The sequence below is a fragment of the Anolis carolinensis genome, chromosome 2 (assembly GCF_035594765.1).
Source record: "Anolis carolinensis isolate JA03-04 chromosome 2, rAnoCar3.1.pri, whole genome shotgun sequence".
Classification (NCBI taxonomy): domain Eukaryota; kingdom Metazoa; phylum Chordata; class Lepidosauria; order Squamata; family Dactyloidae; genus Anolis; species Anolis carolinensis.
The window spans coordinates 179,493,505-179,508,033 of NC_085842.1; the positions used below are offsets into that span (position 1 = coordinate 179,493,505).

Below are 14,529 nucleotides of genomic sequence, written 5' to 3' on the forward strand. Positions count from 1 at the left end.
CTTTGTGAGCAAGAGATGGAATGTGCTGGCAGCCTATTGGAAGTCAGGCATTTGTCCTGGGAGATCTGGTCTTAAATTTTGACACACCTGAATTAAACTGAGAACATCAACTAAATTAGAATAGGGCACTGCAAGGCTAGCTAAGCACGCAAGTTATGAATTGTACACAAATGTACTCAGATTAAATGCTATGGCATCTAAATTATTAGCTGATTTTTCACAAGACTTGAGTTGGCATGTGGCTAGAAAAAGGTTTTTCATCCTTCTGGTTTGCTGGATTCTGCAGCTGAGTGTATATGTAAGATGATGGATCTTGGGAATTTGTAGGGTAAGTGGCAAGGAAAAAAAGCCCATTGGGTGTAGCAACTTCTTAAGTCAGTGATATCATCCTGGTTTATATATTTTACATATTTTCTGTCTGTACACTCTTTAGTATTAGAGTAACCAAGCACAGAATTTATAGTACTGTCGTCCACTAGAGCTGCTTGAACTTTGGGTCCTGAATCCAAATAAGACCCCCTTAGCTCAATGGTTGGGTCCCTGAAAATTGGTAATATATGTTTTTTGATTGTCACCCAGTGCCTGTTTTAGACATTTACATATATCTGTTTTGCAGTTTTTGCAGTGGACTATGCAGAAGATGTTTCAGCCATATTTCATAAAAATGATATCAGTCTGTTTAGCAAATCTTGCAAATGATGATTTATTATAAGTAAATGTTTAATTCTTATACCTATATTATATACCTATATATCTGGGGTCACATAAAATTTCTTGAGCTAAAAGGAATCTTGAGTGAGGAGGTTTAAGAAGTCCTGTCCTATAGATATGAGATCCAGTCTGATCTTGAATGCTAAGAAGAGTCAGTCCTGGTTAAGTCTTGGATGGGAGATCTCCAGCAAATAACATATGCTGTAGGCTACATTTCAGATGAACAAACTGGCAAAATAATTTCTGGATATCCCTTGTCTAAGGAAATTCATGATGTTGCCATAGGTTGAGTCAGATAGAATCAATTGAAATAATACTGGGGTTTATTAACACTGGCTGTGCAGAAAACAATTTGTAAAAAACGTAAAACATCTCAGAAAGCCAGCCTTGTATTTAAAGAACAAAGCTGTATAGAACAGTGAAGGCGTGGTTGTGCACTGAACATTTAGTAGGCAGGGAGCCATCTCTGATGTGCCATCTTCCTTGGAATTGATGTATTTAGCCATGGTGCTGCTATAGCCAAGCCATTATTTTGCTTGTAGGCAAAACTGAACCATACATCTTGATTTTAGTCTTTTATTTTTGTTTGGAAAATGTTAGTAATATATAGACCTGATGTGCCATATTTTGAGCAGAATATCTTAATTTCTCATTTTTATTTAAACTAAATATGATATATATTAAATCTATAATTTATAAATGTTCCTTCCACAGTTTGTTTCATGTGATGTCCAAAGATGACTGGAACCAGTTTACTAACTTATCTGTTCTCCAAATAAGTAATCTTATCGCAAAAATTGATTACTTCTTTGGCTTTGTGGAAGAAAGACAAGTCATTTATTTCCTAATGTGGATATTTCCTTAACAACCTAGAGACCAAATCAGTCAGACAGTGGAGCAGCATGCCTGATTCATGTACAAGACACCAGTTGATTTTCAACTTCAACTGATATGTGAATCCAGCCACTGAGTAAAAGCTTGCTTTTCTGTGTAGAGAATGACTGTAGAGAAATATGTGTCTTTTTCAGTAAAATAGTAAGTTTTGTGTTGAGTCAGAAGCACCACAGGTTTTAAGATGTAATTTTTAATTGCAGGAGATAGCATCCCATATTATCCATCTAGCTCACTGGAGGGATCTTTTATGCACTCTAGTTATATGATTTTATTATTATAATAACTTTATTCTTATACTCCGCCCCATCTCCCCGAAGGGACTCGGGGGCAGCTTACATGGGGCCATGCCCGGACACAACAGTATAAAATCAGAACAACAACAACAGAGCAAATCAACAATAAAACATCAACATTGATAAAAACAGTCATAAAAGGTCAACATACAACTTAAAATGTTAAAATCATGAGTTGAATCCAAAGATCTGGGCCAAGGTGCAAAAAATGTCGAAGTCATCAGGGAGGGGTAATTACTAATTTTTCCAATTTCTCTGTAATAGTGATGGGCATTTGGGACTTCGGGTTTCTTTTTTGTAAATCTGGATAAACATTCTTAGTGTTTTCAGCCCTTCCTTCTAGAAAACCATTTTCTAGAATTAGTTTCCAAATGAATGGTCTTTCATCAGTTGACCTTAGAGGCAAAGTAATTTCATTTTCCAAAATCCTTCACATAGTAACTATCCTGATAAGGCTTAACAACATTATTAGCAAATTGAATGTTTCCCGTTAAGCAGTATAAACAATATATGCATAAACAGTTGCCCCTCCAGATTTGCTGATTAAGCATTTATTAATTTGATTATTTGTAGATTGCTGAATTTATTACTGCCGCTGCTGCTGGCCTACATGTGACTGAAAAAAGTTCTCTCTATGCACTTGTAGGTCTTCCAGCACAGAGGTGACCACGTCATTATGCTTTGGGACCTAAAAATACCTAGAGAAGTGTTCTCAGTTAAAAAAATAGTGGGCCAAATAGTAGTTGCATTTTTTTATTCTTGCAGGGTTCTGCACTTCTAACCCCTGTGAATCTGGAGGGTCAACTGTTATTTTGTGAATCCATTAATCAGGGTGGGCTATGATTATGTGATAGCTAAAATAATTATCACCTTGGCTATACTGAAAGCTCACATAGTTCTAATTGGGGCTGAGAAAAAATAGATACCAAGTTGAAATATGAGTTTAAAGAATCACTTGTGTATGGCAGTATCAGGTATTTCTGGAGGGTCGTTATTTTGTGAATCCATTAATCAGGGTGGGCTATGATTATGTGATAGCTAAAATAATTATCACCTTGGCTATACTGAAAGCTCACATAGTTCTAATTGGGGCTGAGAAAAAATAGATACCAAGTTGAAATATGAGTTTAAAGAATCACTTGTGTATGGCAGTATCAGGTATTTCACTTTTCCTGTATTTTAATCCCAAATGGGAAGACAAATTTAATGACACATTTCCCCTTCAAAAGAATTGCAGTGTGTCATTTCACCACTTGATGGTACTAGAATACTGTGCTTATGTGACTCATGGGATAGCATGAACATGTAAAATTTTCATGAGGGCTAGATATTATGCAGCAATTTACAGTAATTTAAATTGCATACTGTTGTGGTTTGTGTGTGTGTGTGTGTGTACGTGTACGTACAAATACAGCCTTTTCTGAAATATAAGATGGGAAAGCGAGCCTCTAGTTACAACTCTGAAGAGTGCTGGTATTTGAGAGTAGCAGGATTATGGTAAAGACATAGAAGCCAGCTTTACCACTTTCATCATTACTATGGGAAATTAATGTTAACTTCACAAGATGCTGAGCTTTGGGCTTTTTTTGGGTGGACTTTAGAAAATGATATATCCCAATGAATTTGTTCTCTCTCACTATTTCTTGGCGAGAGAAAACAACATGGGTGGGATGTCAGTTTTTTTTTTACAATACTTTCCTGGAATGGGGATGAAATACAACATGTGGGAATGGCACAATTCTTGTTTCCTTTCTTTTATAATACTAAATTCTGGATACACAAGTCCCTTTATATTAAGGTTGAACATTTCTTATCCAGAATTTCAAAATTCAAATTAAAAATTGTCCAGATGAGTGGCTGAGATAGTGACACCTTTGCCTTTTGATAGTTCAGTGTACACAAACTTTGTTTAATCTATAGAATTACTAAAATATGAAATACAATTATTTTCAGGCTATGCGTATAAGATTTATATGAAACATAATGTTGAGCTTAGAATTGGATCTCTTATTATGTATGTACAGTAGAGTCTCACTTATCCGACATAAATGGGCCGGCAGAATGTTGGATAAGCAAATATGTTGGATAATAAGGAGGGATTAAGGAAAAGCCTATTAAACATCAAATTAGGTTATGATTTTACAAATGAAGCACCAAAACATCATGTTAGACAACAAATTTGGCAGAAAAAGTAGTTCAATATGCAGTAATGCTATGTAGTAATTACTGTATTTACGAATTTAGCACCAAAATATCACGATGTTTTGAAAACATTGACTACAAAAATGCATTGGATAATCCAGAACGTTGGATAAGCGAGTGTTGGATAAATGAAACTCTACTGTATATGCAAATACAAGTATGTATATGGAATCCAAGGCACTAGTATTTCAAATAAGAGATACTCAACTTGTATTATTTATTGTTTCCACACAGAGGGCATTTGTATCAGCAGTTGATACTGAGCAATCTTTAGTTTACTTTTTACCTTCAACACACTTACTGCCTACGTCTTCATTGATACACCCTGGGAGATAATCCGTTTCTGTAATCAGATTTGGAAGGTGTATGCCATAGTCAGTGTGTCAATGAAGGCTCTTTCATGCCAACTCCTGTTCTGTCTTTGATCTGCTGGGCAGGCTCATGTTTTTTTGTAGGCCAGATAGCATGGGGGCAAAAGTGACCTTAATCCTTCACATGGCTCTTTACCTTACCACTTCTTAATGGAACAGCATGTAGTGTTAGAATATCCTGTTCTAGCTCAGGTATCTGGTGATGTCCTTGTTAGGTTTTTGTAATAATAAATATTAGAAATAGTCACAGCTTGGTTTTAGATTTTATGAATAGTCCCATTTGAAAATGCATAACGATGTGGGCAAACTACAACTCCCATAATCATTTGTCATTGCCTCCAAACTGCACCAGTCGTTAAAGTTGATTGTGACGGGTATGTGTGTCAAGTTTGGTCCAGACCTATTATCGGTGGGATTCACAGTGCTCTCTAGATGTGGGTAAACTACAACTCACAACATCCTGGGTCCCCAAATGCTGCCAGTATTTAAAGTTGGTCATGTTGGGTATATTTACCAAGTCTAGATCAGTGGTTCCCAACCTGTGGATCCCCAGGAGTTTTGGCCTACAATTCCCAGGAATCCCAGCCAGTTTACCAGCTGTTAGGATTTCTGGGAGTTGAAGGCCAAAGCATCTGGGGACCCACAAGTTGAGAACCACTGGTCTAGATCCACTGGGCTCTCTGGATGTGGGAGCCATCTTGGAAAATGCATGCAAACATACATACATATGTAGATACAAACATAAAAACATATTTTCACTTTTATTATATATATAGAAAGAAAGATGAATGAAGTAATGGATAACTGGACTTGCTTCAGTATCTAACTTTGTTCAATTTAAAGCTTTGTTTAGTTTATAAAGAAGTTATCTACTTCAGCAAAATGTTGCCATTTTAATACTGTGTCATATAATATGTGCTTGTTCAGATGCACTGCAACATATCAGTTTTGTACTGGAGGTCTTTTGGGATTTGTGTACAGATACATTATTTTAAATTTATTCTTGAGACATGGAATTTAACCGTGAATATGGATCCCACCCACGAACTCTTATTGTGACCAAAAGATTTCATTCCAAAGCTGGAAAGGTAAAACATTATCCAACTATTTTTTAATAATCAGAAGATCTTATGCTTCTCATGAATATGTATTTTAGAGATGCCAAAGTCTAGATAATGTGTTTTGGGAAAGATGGTCAGCTTGTATCGATGTAGAAGTCTAAATGGAGTTTATTTTCTCTGTACTCCCACTCCATGCTCCTTTGTTATCTTCTTCTTATTCTTTTTTATTATATTTCTTAAAAAAACACTATATACAGTAGAGTCTCACTTATCCAACACTCGCTTATCCAATGTTCTGTATTATCCAATGCATTTTTGTAGTCAATGTTTTCAATATATCGTGATATTTTGGTGCTAAATTCATAAATACAGTAATTACTACATAGCATTACTGCGTATTGAGCTACTTTTTCTGTCCAATTTGTTGTATAACATGATGTTTTGGTGCTTCATTTGTAAAATCATAGCCTAATTTGATTTTTAATAGGCTTTTCCTTAATGCCTCCTTATTATCCAACATATTCGCTTATCCAACATTCTGCTGGCCCGTTTATGTTGGATAAGTGAGACTCTACTGTGTGTGTGTGTGTGTGTGTATATATATATATATATAAATAAAAATAAACCCTTCCACCTCTTAGGAGGTGTGAAGGGCTGCTTAGTCATAATGTAATTAGTGTTCAAAGCCTTTCTTATAGCCATAGTCTAGTTGCATGAAATTCGTGTTAGAACCAAGCAGTCAAGGATGAGAAGCTTGAAGCAAGGGGCTTGTGGTCCTCTCGAGACTATTCTTAGCATCTGTGTTCTTTATGTAAGAGTCACATGACTAGCCTGCGTTCACTTTTAGATATTTTGCAAAAAGGAGCCATGTCATAACAACCCTTCAGTTTAGTCATATATCAGACAGCAGAATGGTGCCAGTTTGTAAGCATTTGGCAAACATGATACATTGTTCTTGAGGTGGGCAGTATAGCACACCTAATATGCTGAGGGGAAAGGACATCTTCTAAGAGTGGCTGCCTGTGTGCATACCATTCAAATTGAATTGAGTGCTTTTCATGACTTAAGCTAATGATGGACAGCAGCAGGAAACAATATCTATCACAAAATGTAGATCTGTGACTTCAGTGTTGTTACTTCTGTATGGTTTTTTAAACTTTTGCCTGATGAAGTGGGTTTTTTAAAACATTTTTGGGCAATTGCATTTTTCTTTCGAATAGAGGATTGGAGGCACATGTGGAGGAAGTGGGGGAAATGATATATTTCAGGGGAACTCTATTAATGATTTTTGTATTCAAAAGTGAGAATAAGGATCTGGTAAATAAAAGTCTTATACTGCTGCTATGTGCCTCAAGACTTGAAAGAATGAAAACTGACAATGAAGAATTGGTTAAACAAGAATTGGGCAACAGCTCTATTGGAAAAGTTAATCTATAAATTAAGATTGGCAAATGGAGAATTGAAAGAAGATTTGTTTGATAAAACTTGGAAACCATTTCTTAGTTTCAGGTAATGGTGAAAAACAATGGTGAATTTAAAGCACCAAATGTCCAAGAAAGATTGTGGTTGCAATACATTACAATAATAATATGTATTGGATAAAATCAGAATAATGTAGAAGTATTGGAATTGATGGTGCTGTATTTTATAATGCTATGTAAATTTATATAAACAATCTTAGATGAGAAGCTTGGGTATGTTTTTTCCATTTTCTCCTTAAGTCTTAGCCAGGATAATAATAATAATAATTGTATTTCTTACCCGCCTCTTCTCGAGGCAGGTTACAACATTGCTAAAAACATATAATCATCTAAAAGATATTTCTACAAAATACATATTAAAATACACAGAACAAAGATTACACAAGATGCAAGGATTCAAGCAGAATAGGCACTTTGTTACATTTATAGCTCGCTCTTTTTTGGTATTTGTGGCTACTTTCCCTAGAAGATTTCAGACAACTGGCAATTTATACAGTTTACATAGACCTCTTAGGTCCTAGCCTCCTTCCTTTTACCAACCCAGCTCTCTCAGCTGCTACATGCAATTCTCAAGTGGCATCTGAGAGGAGAAAGCAGTTGGTTTGGGATATTCCCTGTGGAATGTAGGTGGGTGCCAGACTACCTCAAAAGCCTTCCTATTATGATAGATTAAGATGTAGGGCTGTGAAGAAACCTAGCACCTTCAGTATGTAATTCAACCATGACTCCAGATCAACCAGCTCTGCCCTCCCCCAGTATGCTTAGGATAGCTTGGGTAGCCCTGGAACATTCATTGCAAGTTCCAAAGCAATGAGTAAAACACTCTTAAATTGGTGAAATTGTATCTCACAACCTCTGAGGATGCCTGCTATAGATGTGGGCAAAACGTCAGGAGAGAATACTTCTGGAACATGGCCATACAGCCCGAAAAATACACAACAACCCTGTGATTCCGGCCATGAAAGCCTTCGACAACACATTTGGCTAGAAACCTGTTTACAGGATTCCAGCATGCACCTGTAGTCATGGTGAATGTTGGAGGTGTGCAGTAGAGATAGGGACCTACAAAGAGACGATTTGTGTAGGATATCCAATATTTTTTCAGTAGTATTATGTGCCAGTTATATATTCCAGTGTGTTTTGGCACAGAAATCCTGTGTCATATCTGTCTCACCTCCATGTGTGGTTGTGTTTCCTGCTATACTTATCATTGTCTATCTACATTCAGTATAATTTGAGTTTGTATCACTTTTGTCTTTTGCTTTCACTGCCACTCTTATCATATTTCAATTGACAGTAACCTTTCTCTCCTTTTTGATTTATCAAGTAGGACCAGGAAGCCGAAAAATCATAAAAATGAAAGTGGACCGAACTAAGCTGAAGAAAACGCCTACTGAGGCTGTAAGTATCAGTTTTGTGATCTTGAGTTTCCTGTAGAAACACCATAAAGTAATGCCCAACAGGTGGAGATGGATTTTTCATAGTGTGTATCATATCACAGCCACTCATTTCTCAATGTATTTTTTGATTATATGATGGCTGACTGCTAGCAGGTTCTTTATAGCAGTAAAGTCAAAAGAAGTGGGGGAATTGATCAGTAAAGCTAAAGTTACTGGTAATTTTGAACCTACAATTATAGAAATTGGTCTAGATCAGAGGTTCCAAAAGTATTTGCCCTACTGTCTCCTTTTCAGAGAAAAAAAATACTAAGTGTCCCCTGGAAATCTACCTTTTTAAAGCAAACAAACAGAAAGAGTGACAAATTTGTTTTATTTTATGTATCTATATCTCTACCTACAGCCTACAATATAGTGATGAAAGATTTTGTTGCAGTTTATTTTGCAATAGTTGTGTTACTGGAATATTGCCCACAAATAGCGTTTTTCGCGTAAGATGGCAAAAGACAAACTAAAATCCTAATGTCTTATTTAACTCAAGATAACATCATTTTAACTACTATGGCTTAGTGCTGTGGAATTCTGGGAGACGCAGTTTTATAAGCCTTTCTGCTAAATAATGCTGGTTCCTCACCAAACGACAGCTCCCATGTTTATATAACACTAAGCCATGACAGTTAAAATGGTATCAAACTACACTCATTCTACAATGCAATTGCACCCTCAGTTTAACAGCCTTGTGAATATCAGGAGACCAACAAAATAGCTTTTTGAGAACACAGCATAAAAGATAACTTTAAAATTCACAGAAGAGAGTGCTTCTGAGAACATGACAAGGAGGAGCAAAGAAATTTGGGGCAGATTTTTCTGAATGACCCTATTTAAACTCCTTTCTTCTATAGTCATTACATTACAGTGCAATGTGTTCCATTTGTGATTTTTTTTCTCCAGCCTGCAGATTGCAGAGCCTTGATAGACAAACTCAAAGTTTGCAATGATGAACAGCTGTTGCTGGAGCTCCAACAGATCAAAACATGGAATATTGGAAAGGTATGTGGTGATAGCTAACCATATAGTATGCCTATCAAGGTCATATTCATTACTTATTGTATGATGAATCATGTGTTTGTTTGTATTTATGTTGAAGCTGACAAATGGAATAGTTTTCAAACAAACATGATTGATTCTAGGGGATTATACATTATTGCTTCTGCTTGTAATGTTGATCCATTCCTAGTTTAACAAGGCAGAATTACAGCTTAATTCTCCCCAGGCTTACCTGTAGTGGTACTTCCAAATAACTATGTGTGACATTGCTCTCTCTTTGTTGAATCCAGTAACCTAGCTTTCAGTTGTTTGCTGTCGCCTCAGGGCAGCTTGCGTTTGGCTGACTGAGTGGGGGATGCAATAGATTAGTCTTCTCCTCCCCTGAAAGATATGGTAGGCCTTTCCCCAAGAACCCTGTGATACTTGTCCTTATCATTGAGCCAGGTTGTGTCTTGAATATTTTTCTTCTTCTTTCAGTGTGAACTTTACCACTGGGTGGACCTGCTAGACAGATTCGATGGCATCCTGGCAGATGCTGGGCAGACTGTGGAGAACATGTCTTGGATGCTGTTGTGTGACCGTCCAGAAAGAGAACAGCTGAAATCTCTGCTTCTTTCAGTTCTGAATTTCACTGCCCTGCTCATAGAATACAGTTTTTCTCGTCACTTGTACAGCTCTATTGAGGTAAAGATGCAGGGTAGAGTCTGATGAGCAAAAGAGCTTCCTGCTTGTTTAGCTTGTATCTGAACAAATTGTAGCTCTTTTGTGTGATTCCATTTGGTCTGTTGAGACAAAAATGAAAAGCTTGGGCAATGCATTTAGAACTACTACTCTCAGAAGACTTGGTTGCTAGTTCTATTGACTGGGGGATTCTGGCAGATGTTGTGGAAAAAGTAAGATTTTAAAGTACTCTTGGACATATACAAAGCCTAATGTTTTTCTTCTAGTCTCTGAGGAGATGGGCTCATATAGTTTCTATTTAATTACTTAGTACTTATGTCAGGTCTGCACAACTTGGCAGTAGCACAGGGCCAAAATTAAAAGGCCAAATCTCTTCAGGATCCAGATAGGTTTTTAGCACCTCTGTCCAGGTTTGTGAGAGAGCACTTTGCTCTGCTTGCTCTGAGGAGAGGCAGACAATAAATAATTAAATTATTGTGGTTATTATTATTTTCATCAGAATAAGCAGCAAAGCAGATTTGTCTCAATTTGTCTGCCTCCCCTCAGCATGGTGGTGAGTTGTCCATTTGTGAGGAAAAGAAGTACCCCAGCTCTTGCCTTCACTGCTCTTCCTTTCTCTTTGCCTCTGGGTTGTCTCTGTCGTCTCCTTCTCCTATGGAGGGAAATTTGCCAACTCTGCATCATTTATTTCTCTCATTTGTGAAGGAGAAACTTAGTTTCACTATAAAGACTCCACAACAACTTCATGGTGAAGCTAGGTTTCTCCCTCACAAGGGAGGGAAATGAATGGGAGGAGTTGGTGGTTTTTTTCCACCACAGAAGGAGACAATGACAGAGGCAACCCAGAGGCAAAAAAAGAGCGGCATAGTTTCTCCTTCAGAAGCAAACAGTGAATAGTTGGTAATTTTGCCTCCAGATGGAAAGGAGACGACAGGCAAAGAGAAAGAATGACCAGTAGAAGCAAGAACTGGGCCCTTCTTCTTTACCTCTTCTATCTTCCTCTAAAATGGCCAGTCTAATGTTAATTTTTAACATAACCTTGAGCCTAAAATTCCAACTTCCCTGAATAAAGGTCCGATAACCATTAAAATTTCATCCCTACTCCCCACTATCTAACCTGAGTCCATCAACGTTCTCAGGCCATGTTCCCAACTGAGACTAGCAGTTCCAAGATTTTGACTTGATCTAGTGATGGTGCCCCCTTTGTCACAGGTTACTTTAGTAACTTTGATCCATACAGAAAGGAAGTGTGTAGAGAGTAATGGGGTTTCCTATTGCTACTCTGCTCTATCAATGTATGTGTCCTCCTTCTCTAAGGCTTAGACTACATTACATCCTTGAGAGGGCTGCATCCACCCCCAGGCCGCATGTTGTGCAAGCCTATTTGTGTAGTGTTTTAAGTTATTCCAGCTGTTTATGTAATACTTAGTTATGTTACTAGGCCAGTATAAAGTCATTTAGTACTACTAAACAAGGATATAGCACACATAATATTTGATTGTATATTGTACCAGAAGGTGAGAGACTTGTACTTTGGTTCATATATCAAATGGACAATTTATTGGGAATCCCACATCAGAACAACATATTTTATGTGTGGCCAAGACTCAAAAATAACATATAAAACAGCTCTGTTTTTAAGCAAAGCAATATGTGTTCGGACCACATATGTAGGGCTGATTGGAGTAAATTATACATGTGATACGGAAAAATGATGTATATATTCAGTTTTATCATATTTATTTACTGTATTGTTATAAGTATTTTATTTAACTTACTATATAGAGCAGGGGTCCCCAAACTAAGGCCCGGGGGCCGGATGCGGCCCATCGAAGCCATTTATCCGGCCCCCACGGCACAAGGGCAAAAGAATGTTGGGCTAAATGATCCAAGGGGTCTCTTCCAACCCTCTTTTATTATTATTATTATTATTATTATTATTATTATTATTATTATTATTATTATTATTTTATTATGACACAGCAAACAAGATAGATATGCTGGATTTCATATCACAAAATCACAAGTCGAACACTTCCCAAGTGTCTAGGACTGTGTGATGTATTTTCGGATGATGCGCGCAGATCCCAGTAGGGTGGCCTTTTGCAGCTGGCAGATCGTAATTTTGTCAATGTCTATTGTTTCCAAATGCCGGCTGAGATCTTTTGGCACGGCACCCAGTGTGCCCATCACCCCCGGGACCACCTGCACTGGTTTCTGCCAGAGTCTTTGAAGTTCAATCTTGAGTTTCTGATAGCGGCTGAGTTTTTCCTGTTGTTTTTTGTCAATGCGACTGTCACCTGGGATGGCGACATCAATAATCAATTATTATTATTATTATTATTATTATTATTATTATTATTATTATTATTATTATTAACATTGAAACTGGGTGGCCATCTGTCAGGGATGCTTTGCTTGTGCTTTCGGTGCACAAAGGCAGAAGGGGATTGGACTCAATGGTCCAAAGGGTCTCTTCCAACCCTCTTTTATTATTGTTGTTGTTGTTGTTGTTGTTGTTGTTGTTGTTAATAATAATAATAATTGCTCAGTGGCCAACTATAGTTTGGCCCTCCAACAGTCCGAAGTATCGTGAACTGGCCCCCTGCTTAAAAAGTTTGGGGACCCCTGATATAGAGTGTAATCAATTTACTACTACTACTATCCTCATGTTATTTGATAAGGATGTTGAGGAATGTCAGCTTACCTAAGGCCAAATGCAGAATTCATAGCAAATCTTTGATTTCAATTGGGAACTTAGGATTGATCCATCCATCTCTTATGCACAAACAGCAGTACAATAGTACCATGAACTAAAAAATCTTGTGTCTCATTCAAATGTGGAAAGTGAAATCTCTGATAATTAGGGTGGCAATGGCATTAGGCATGTGTCATGTACTGTCTTCTGTTTTCACCTAGCACTTGACAACGCTATTGGCATCTTCGGACATGCAAGTGGTGCTTGCAGTGCTAAACCTTCTGTACGTGTTTAGCAAACGTTCCAATTACATCACCCGCTTGGGCTCTGACAAGAGGATGCCTCTTCTGTCTCGACTTCAGCATTTGGCAGAGGTAAGCAGATGCAAAGAAACACACACAAGAGTTGTGGTTTGTGGTCTTATGTCTTCTCTAATTCATGTCCATTCTGAACAGTGAATGGAAATATAATAAAGGGTAAAAGATGTTAGAGACACAGGGCCACAATGAAAGTGGAAAAACTGCAAATAAGAACATATACTGATATTCTTTTACCTGAGTGAACACCTCTCTAGGACTCTGTAAGTCCTCTAGCAAGACTCTGTAAAAGTTGATTGTAGAATCACAGTGGAAGCCCCAAAGATTCTTATTGAGAACATATTAATGAAATCTCTGAATAAACAGATTGACAAAAGTCAAATCCACAGGTTGACTACAGAAAAGGTGATGCCACCTGAACATTAGGAAGAACTTCCTCAAAGTGAGGGCTGTTTGGCAGTGGAACTTTCTTCCCCAGACTGTGGTGGAGGCTCCTTCTTTGGAGGCTTTTAAACAGAGGCTGGATAGCCATCTGTCGGGGGTGCTTTGAATGCGATTTCCTGCTTCTTGGCGGGGGGTTGGACTGGATGGCCCATGAGGTCTCTTCCAGCTCTGCTATTCTATGATTCTATGATTCTAGGTGTGGAGGACTCACTGTACAATGATTTACAGCATTTTTGTCACCTGACAGACATACAGTGTATTAACAGTTATTTGGGTAATAGCCAAAATAATGAGAAATCAAGCAAGATTTTTGATTTTTGATAAAAAAAAGTGTTTCCTATATAATACACCTGTAGGTATCAAATTTTCATTTTCTTTTATTTCTATATCAACTTCTCTTCCTTATTGTTCCTTTGTATATCAAGAGTTCCAGACCATTGTGTGCCACTTGGATTATCCTCAGTGCTAAATCACCAAGGAAAATAAAACAGTGTATAGAAAATTTACATGACATGGTTTACGTGCTTTGGGATGCTCTGTAGCCATTGAATACAGATTAAGGACTGAGGATGGAGTGGAACATCTTCAACCTTGTTTAATTACTATTAAGCTCGCTCTTGTGGACTGTGTCAAATGCATATTGATTCAGTTGGCTAGTGTGATATCTGGCATCTGGTGGCAGTTCCTTTCTGTTAAACATTACTTTTTCATTTGCCATGTGGCAAAACAGCATGGAAGAGGAAAGTGTGGGCTGTGACTCAGAGCAAGTATGATTTTGGCACATCAGACAGTGTTGTGATCTGAGAACTGATTTTGTGATGGATGCATTCATGTGACATAGTTCACCACAGGTCCCATTATGTAGTATGAACTGGAAAAGAGAATCTGAAGGGAGACACGGTAAAGATGAGAAATGGAAAAATGGGCATGCA

General features: G+C 37.5%; 1 protein-coding gene across 12 annotated transcripts in view; it reads left to right on the top strand.

Moving 5' to 3' along the window:
- The window catches only part of huwe1 (HECT, UBA and WWE domain containing E3 ubiquitin protein ligase 1), a 133,643-nt gene that overhangs the window by 23,483 nt on the left and 95,631 nt on the right, over positions 1 to 14,529 (top strand). For 11 of the 12 annotated variants that reach the window (XM_062971198.1, XM_062971201.1, XM_062971196.1 and 8 more), the window contains exons 3-6: positions 8,341 to 8,414; positions 9,362 to 9,460; positions 9,935 to 10,141; positions 13,058 to 13,210. In XM_062971198.1, the coding sequence (XP_062827268.1) occupies positions 8,370 to 8,414; positions 9,362 to 9,460; positions 9,935 to 10,141; positions 13,058 to 13,210 (504 nt within the window). In that variant the 5' untranslated portion in view covers positions 8,341 to 8,369. The remainder of the gene's footprint in view (positions 1 to 8,340; positions 8,415 to 9,361; positions 9,461 to 9,934; positions 10,142 to 13,057; positions 13,211 to 14,529) is intronic. The other variant, XM_062971199.1, reaches the window with a different exon arrangement.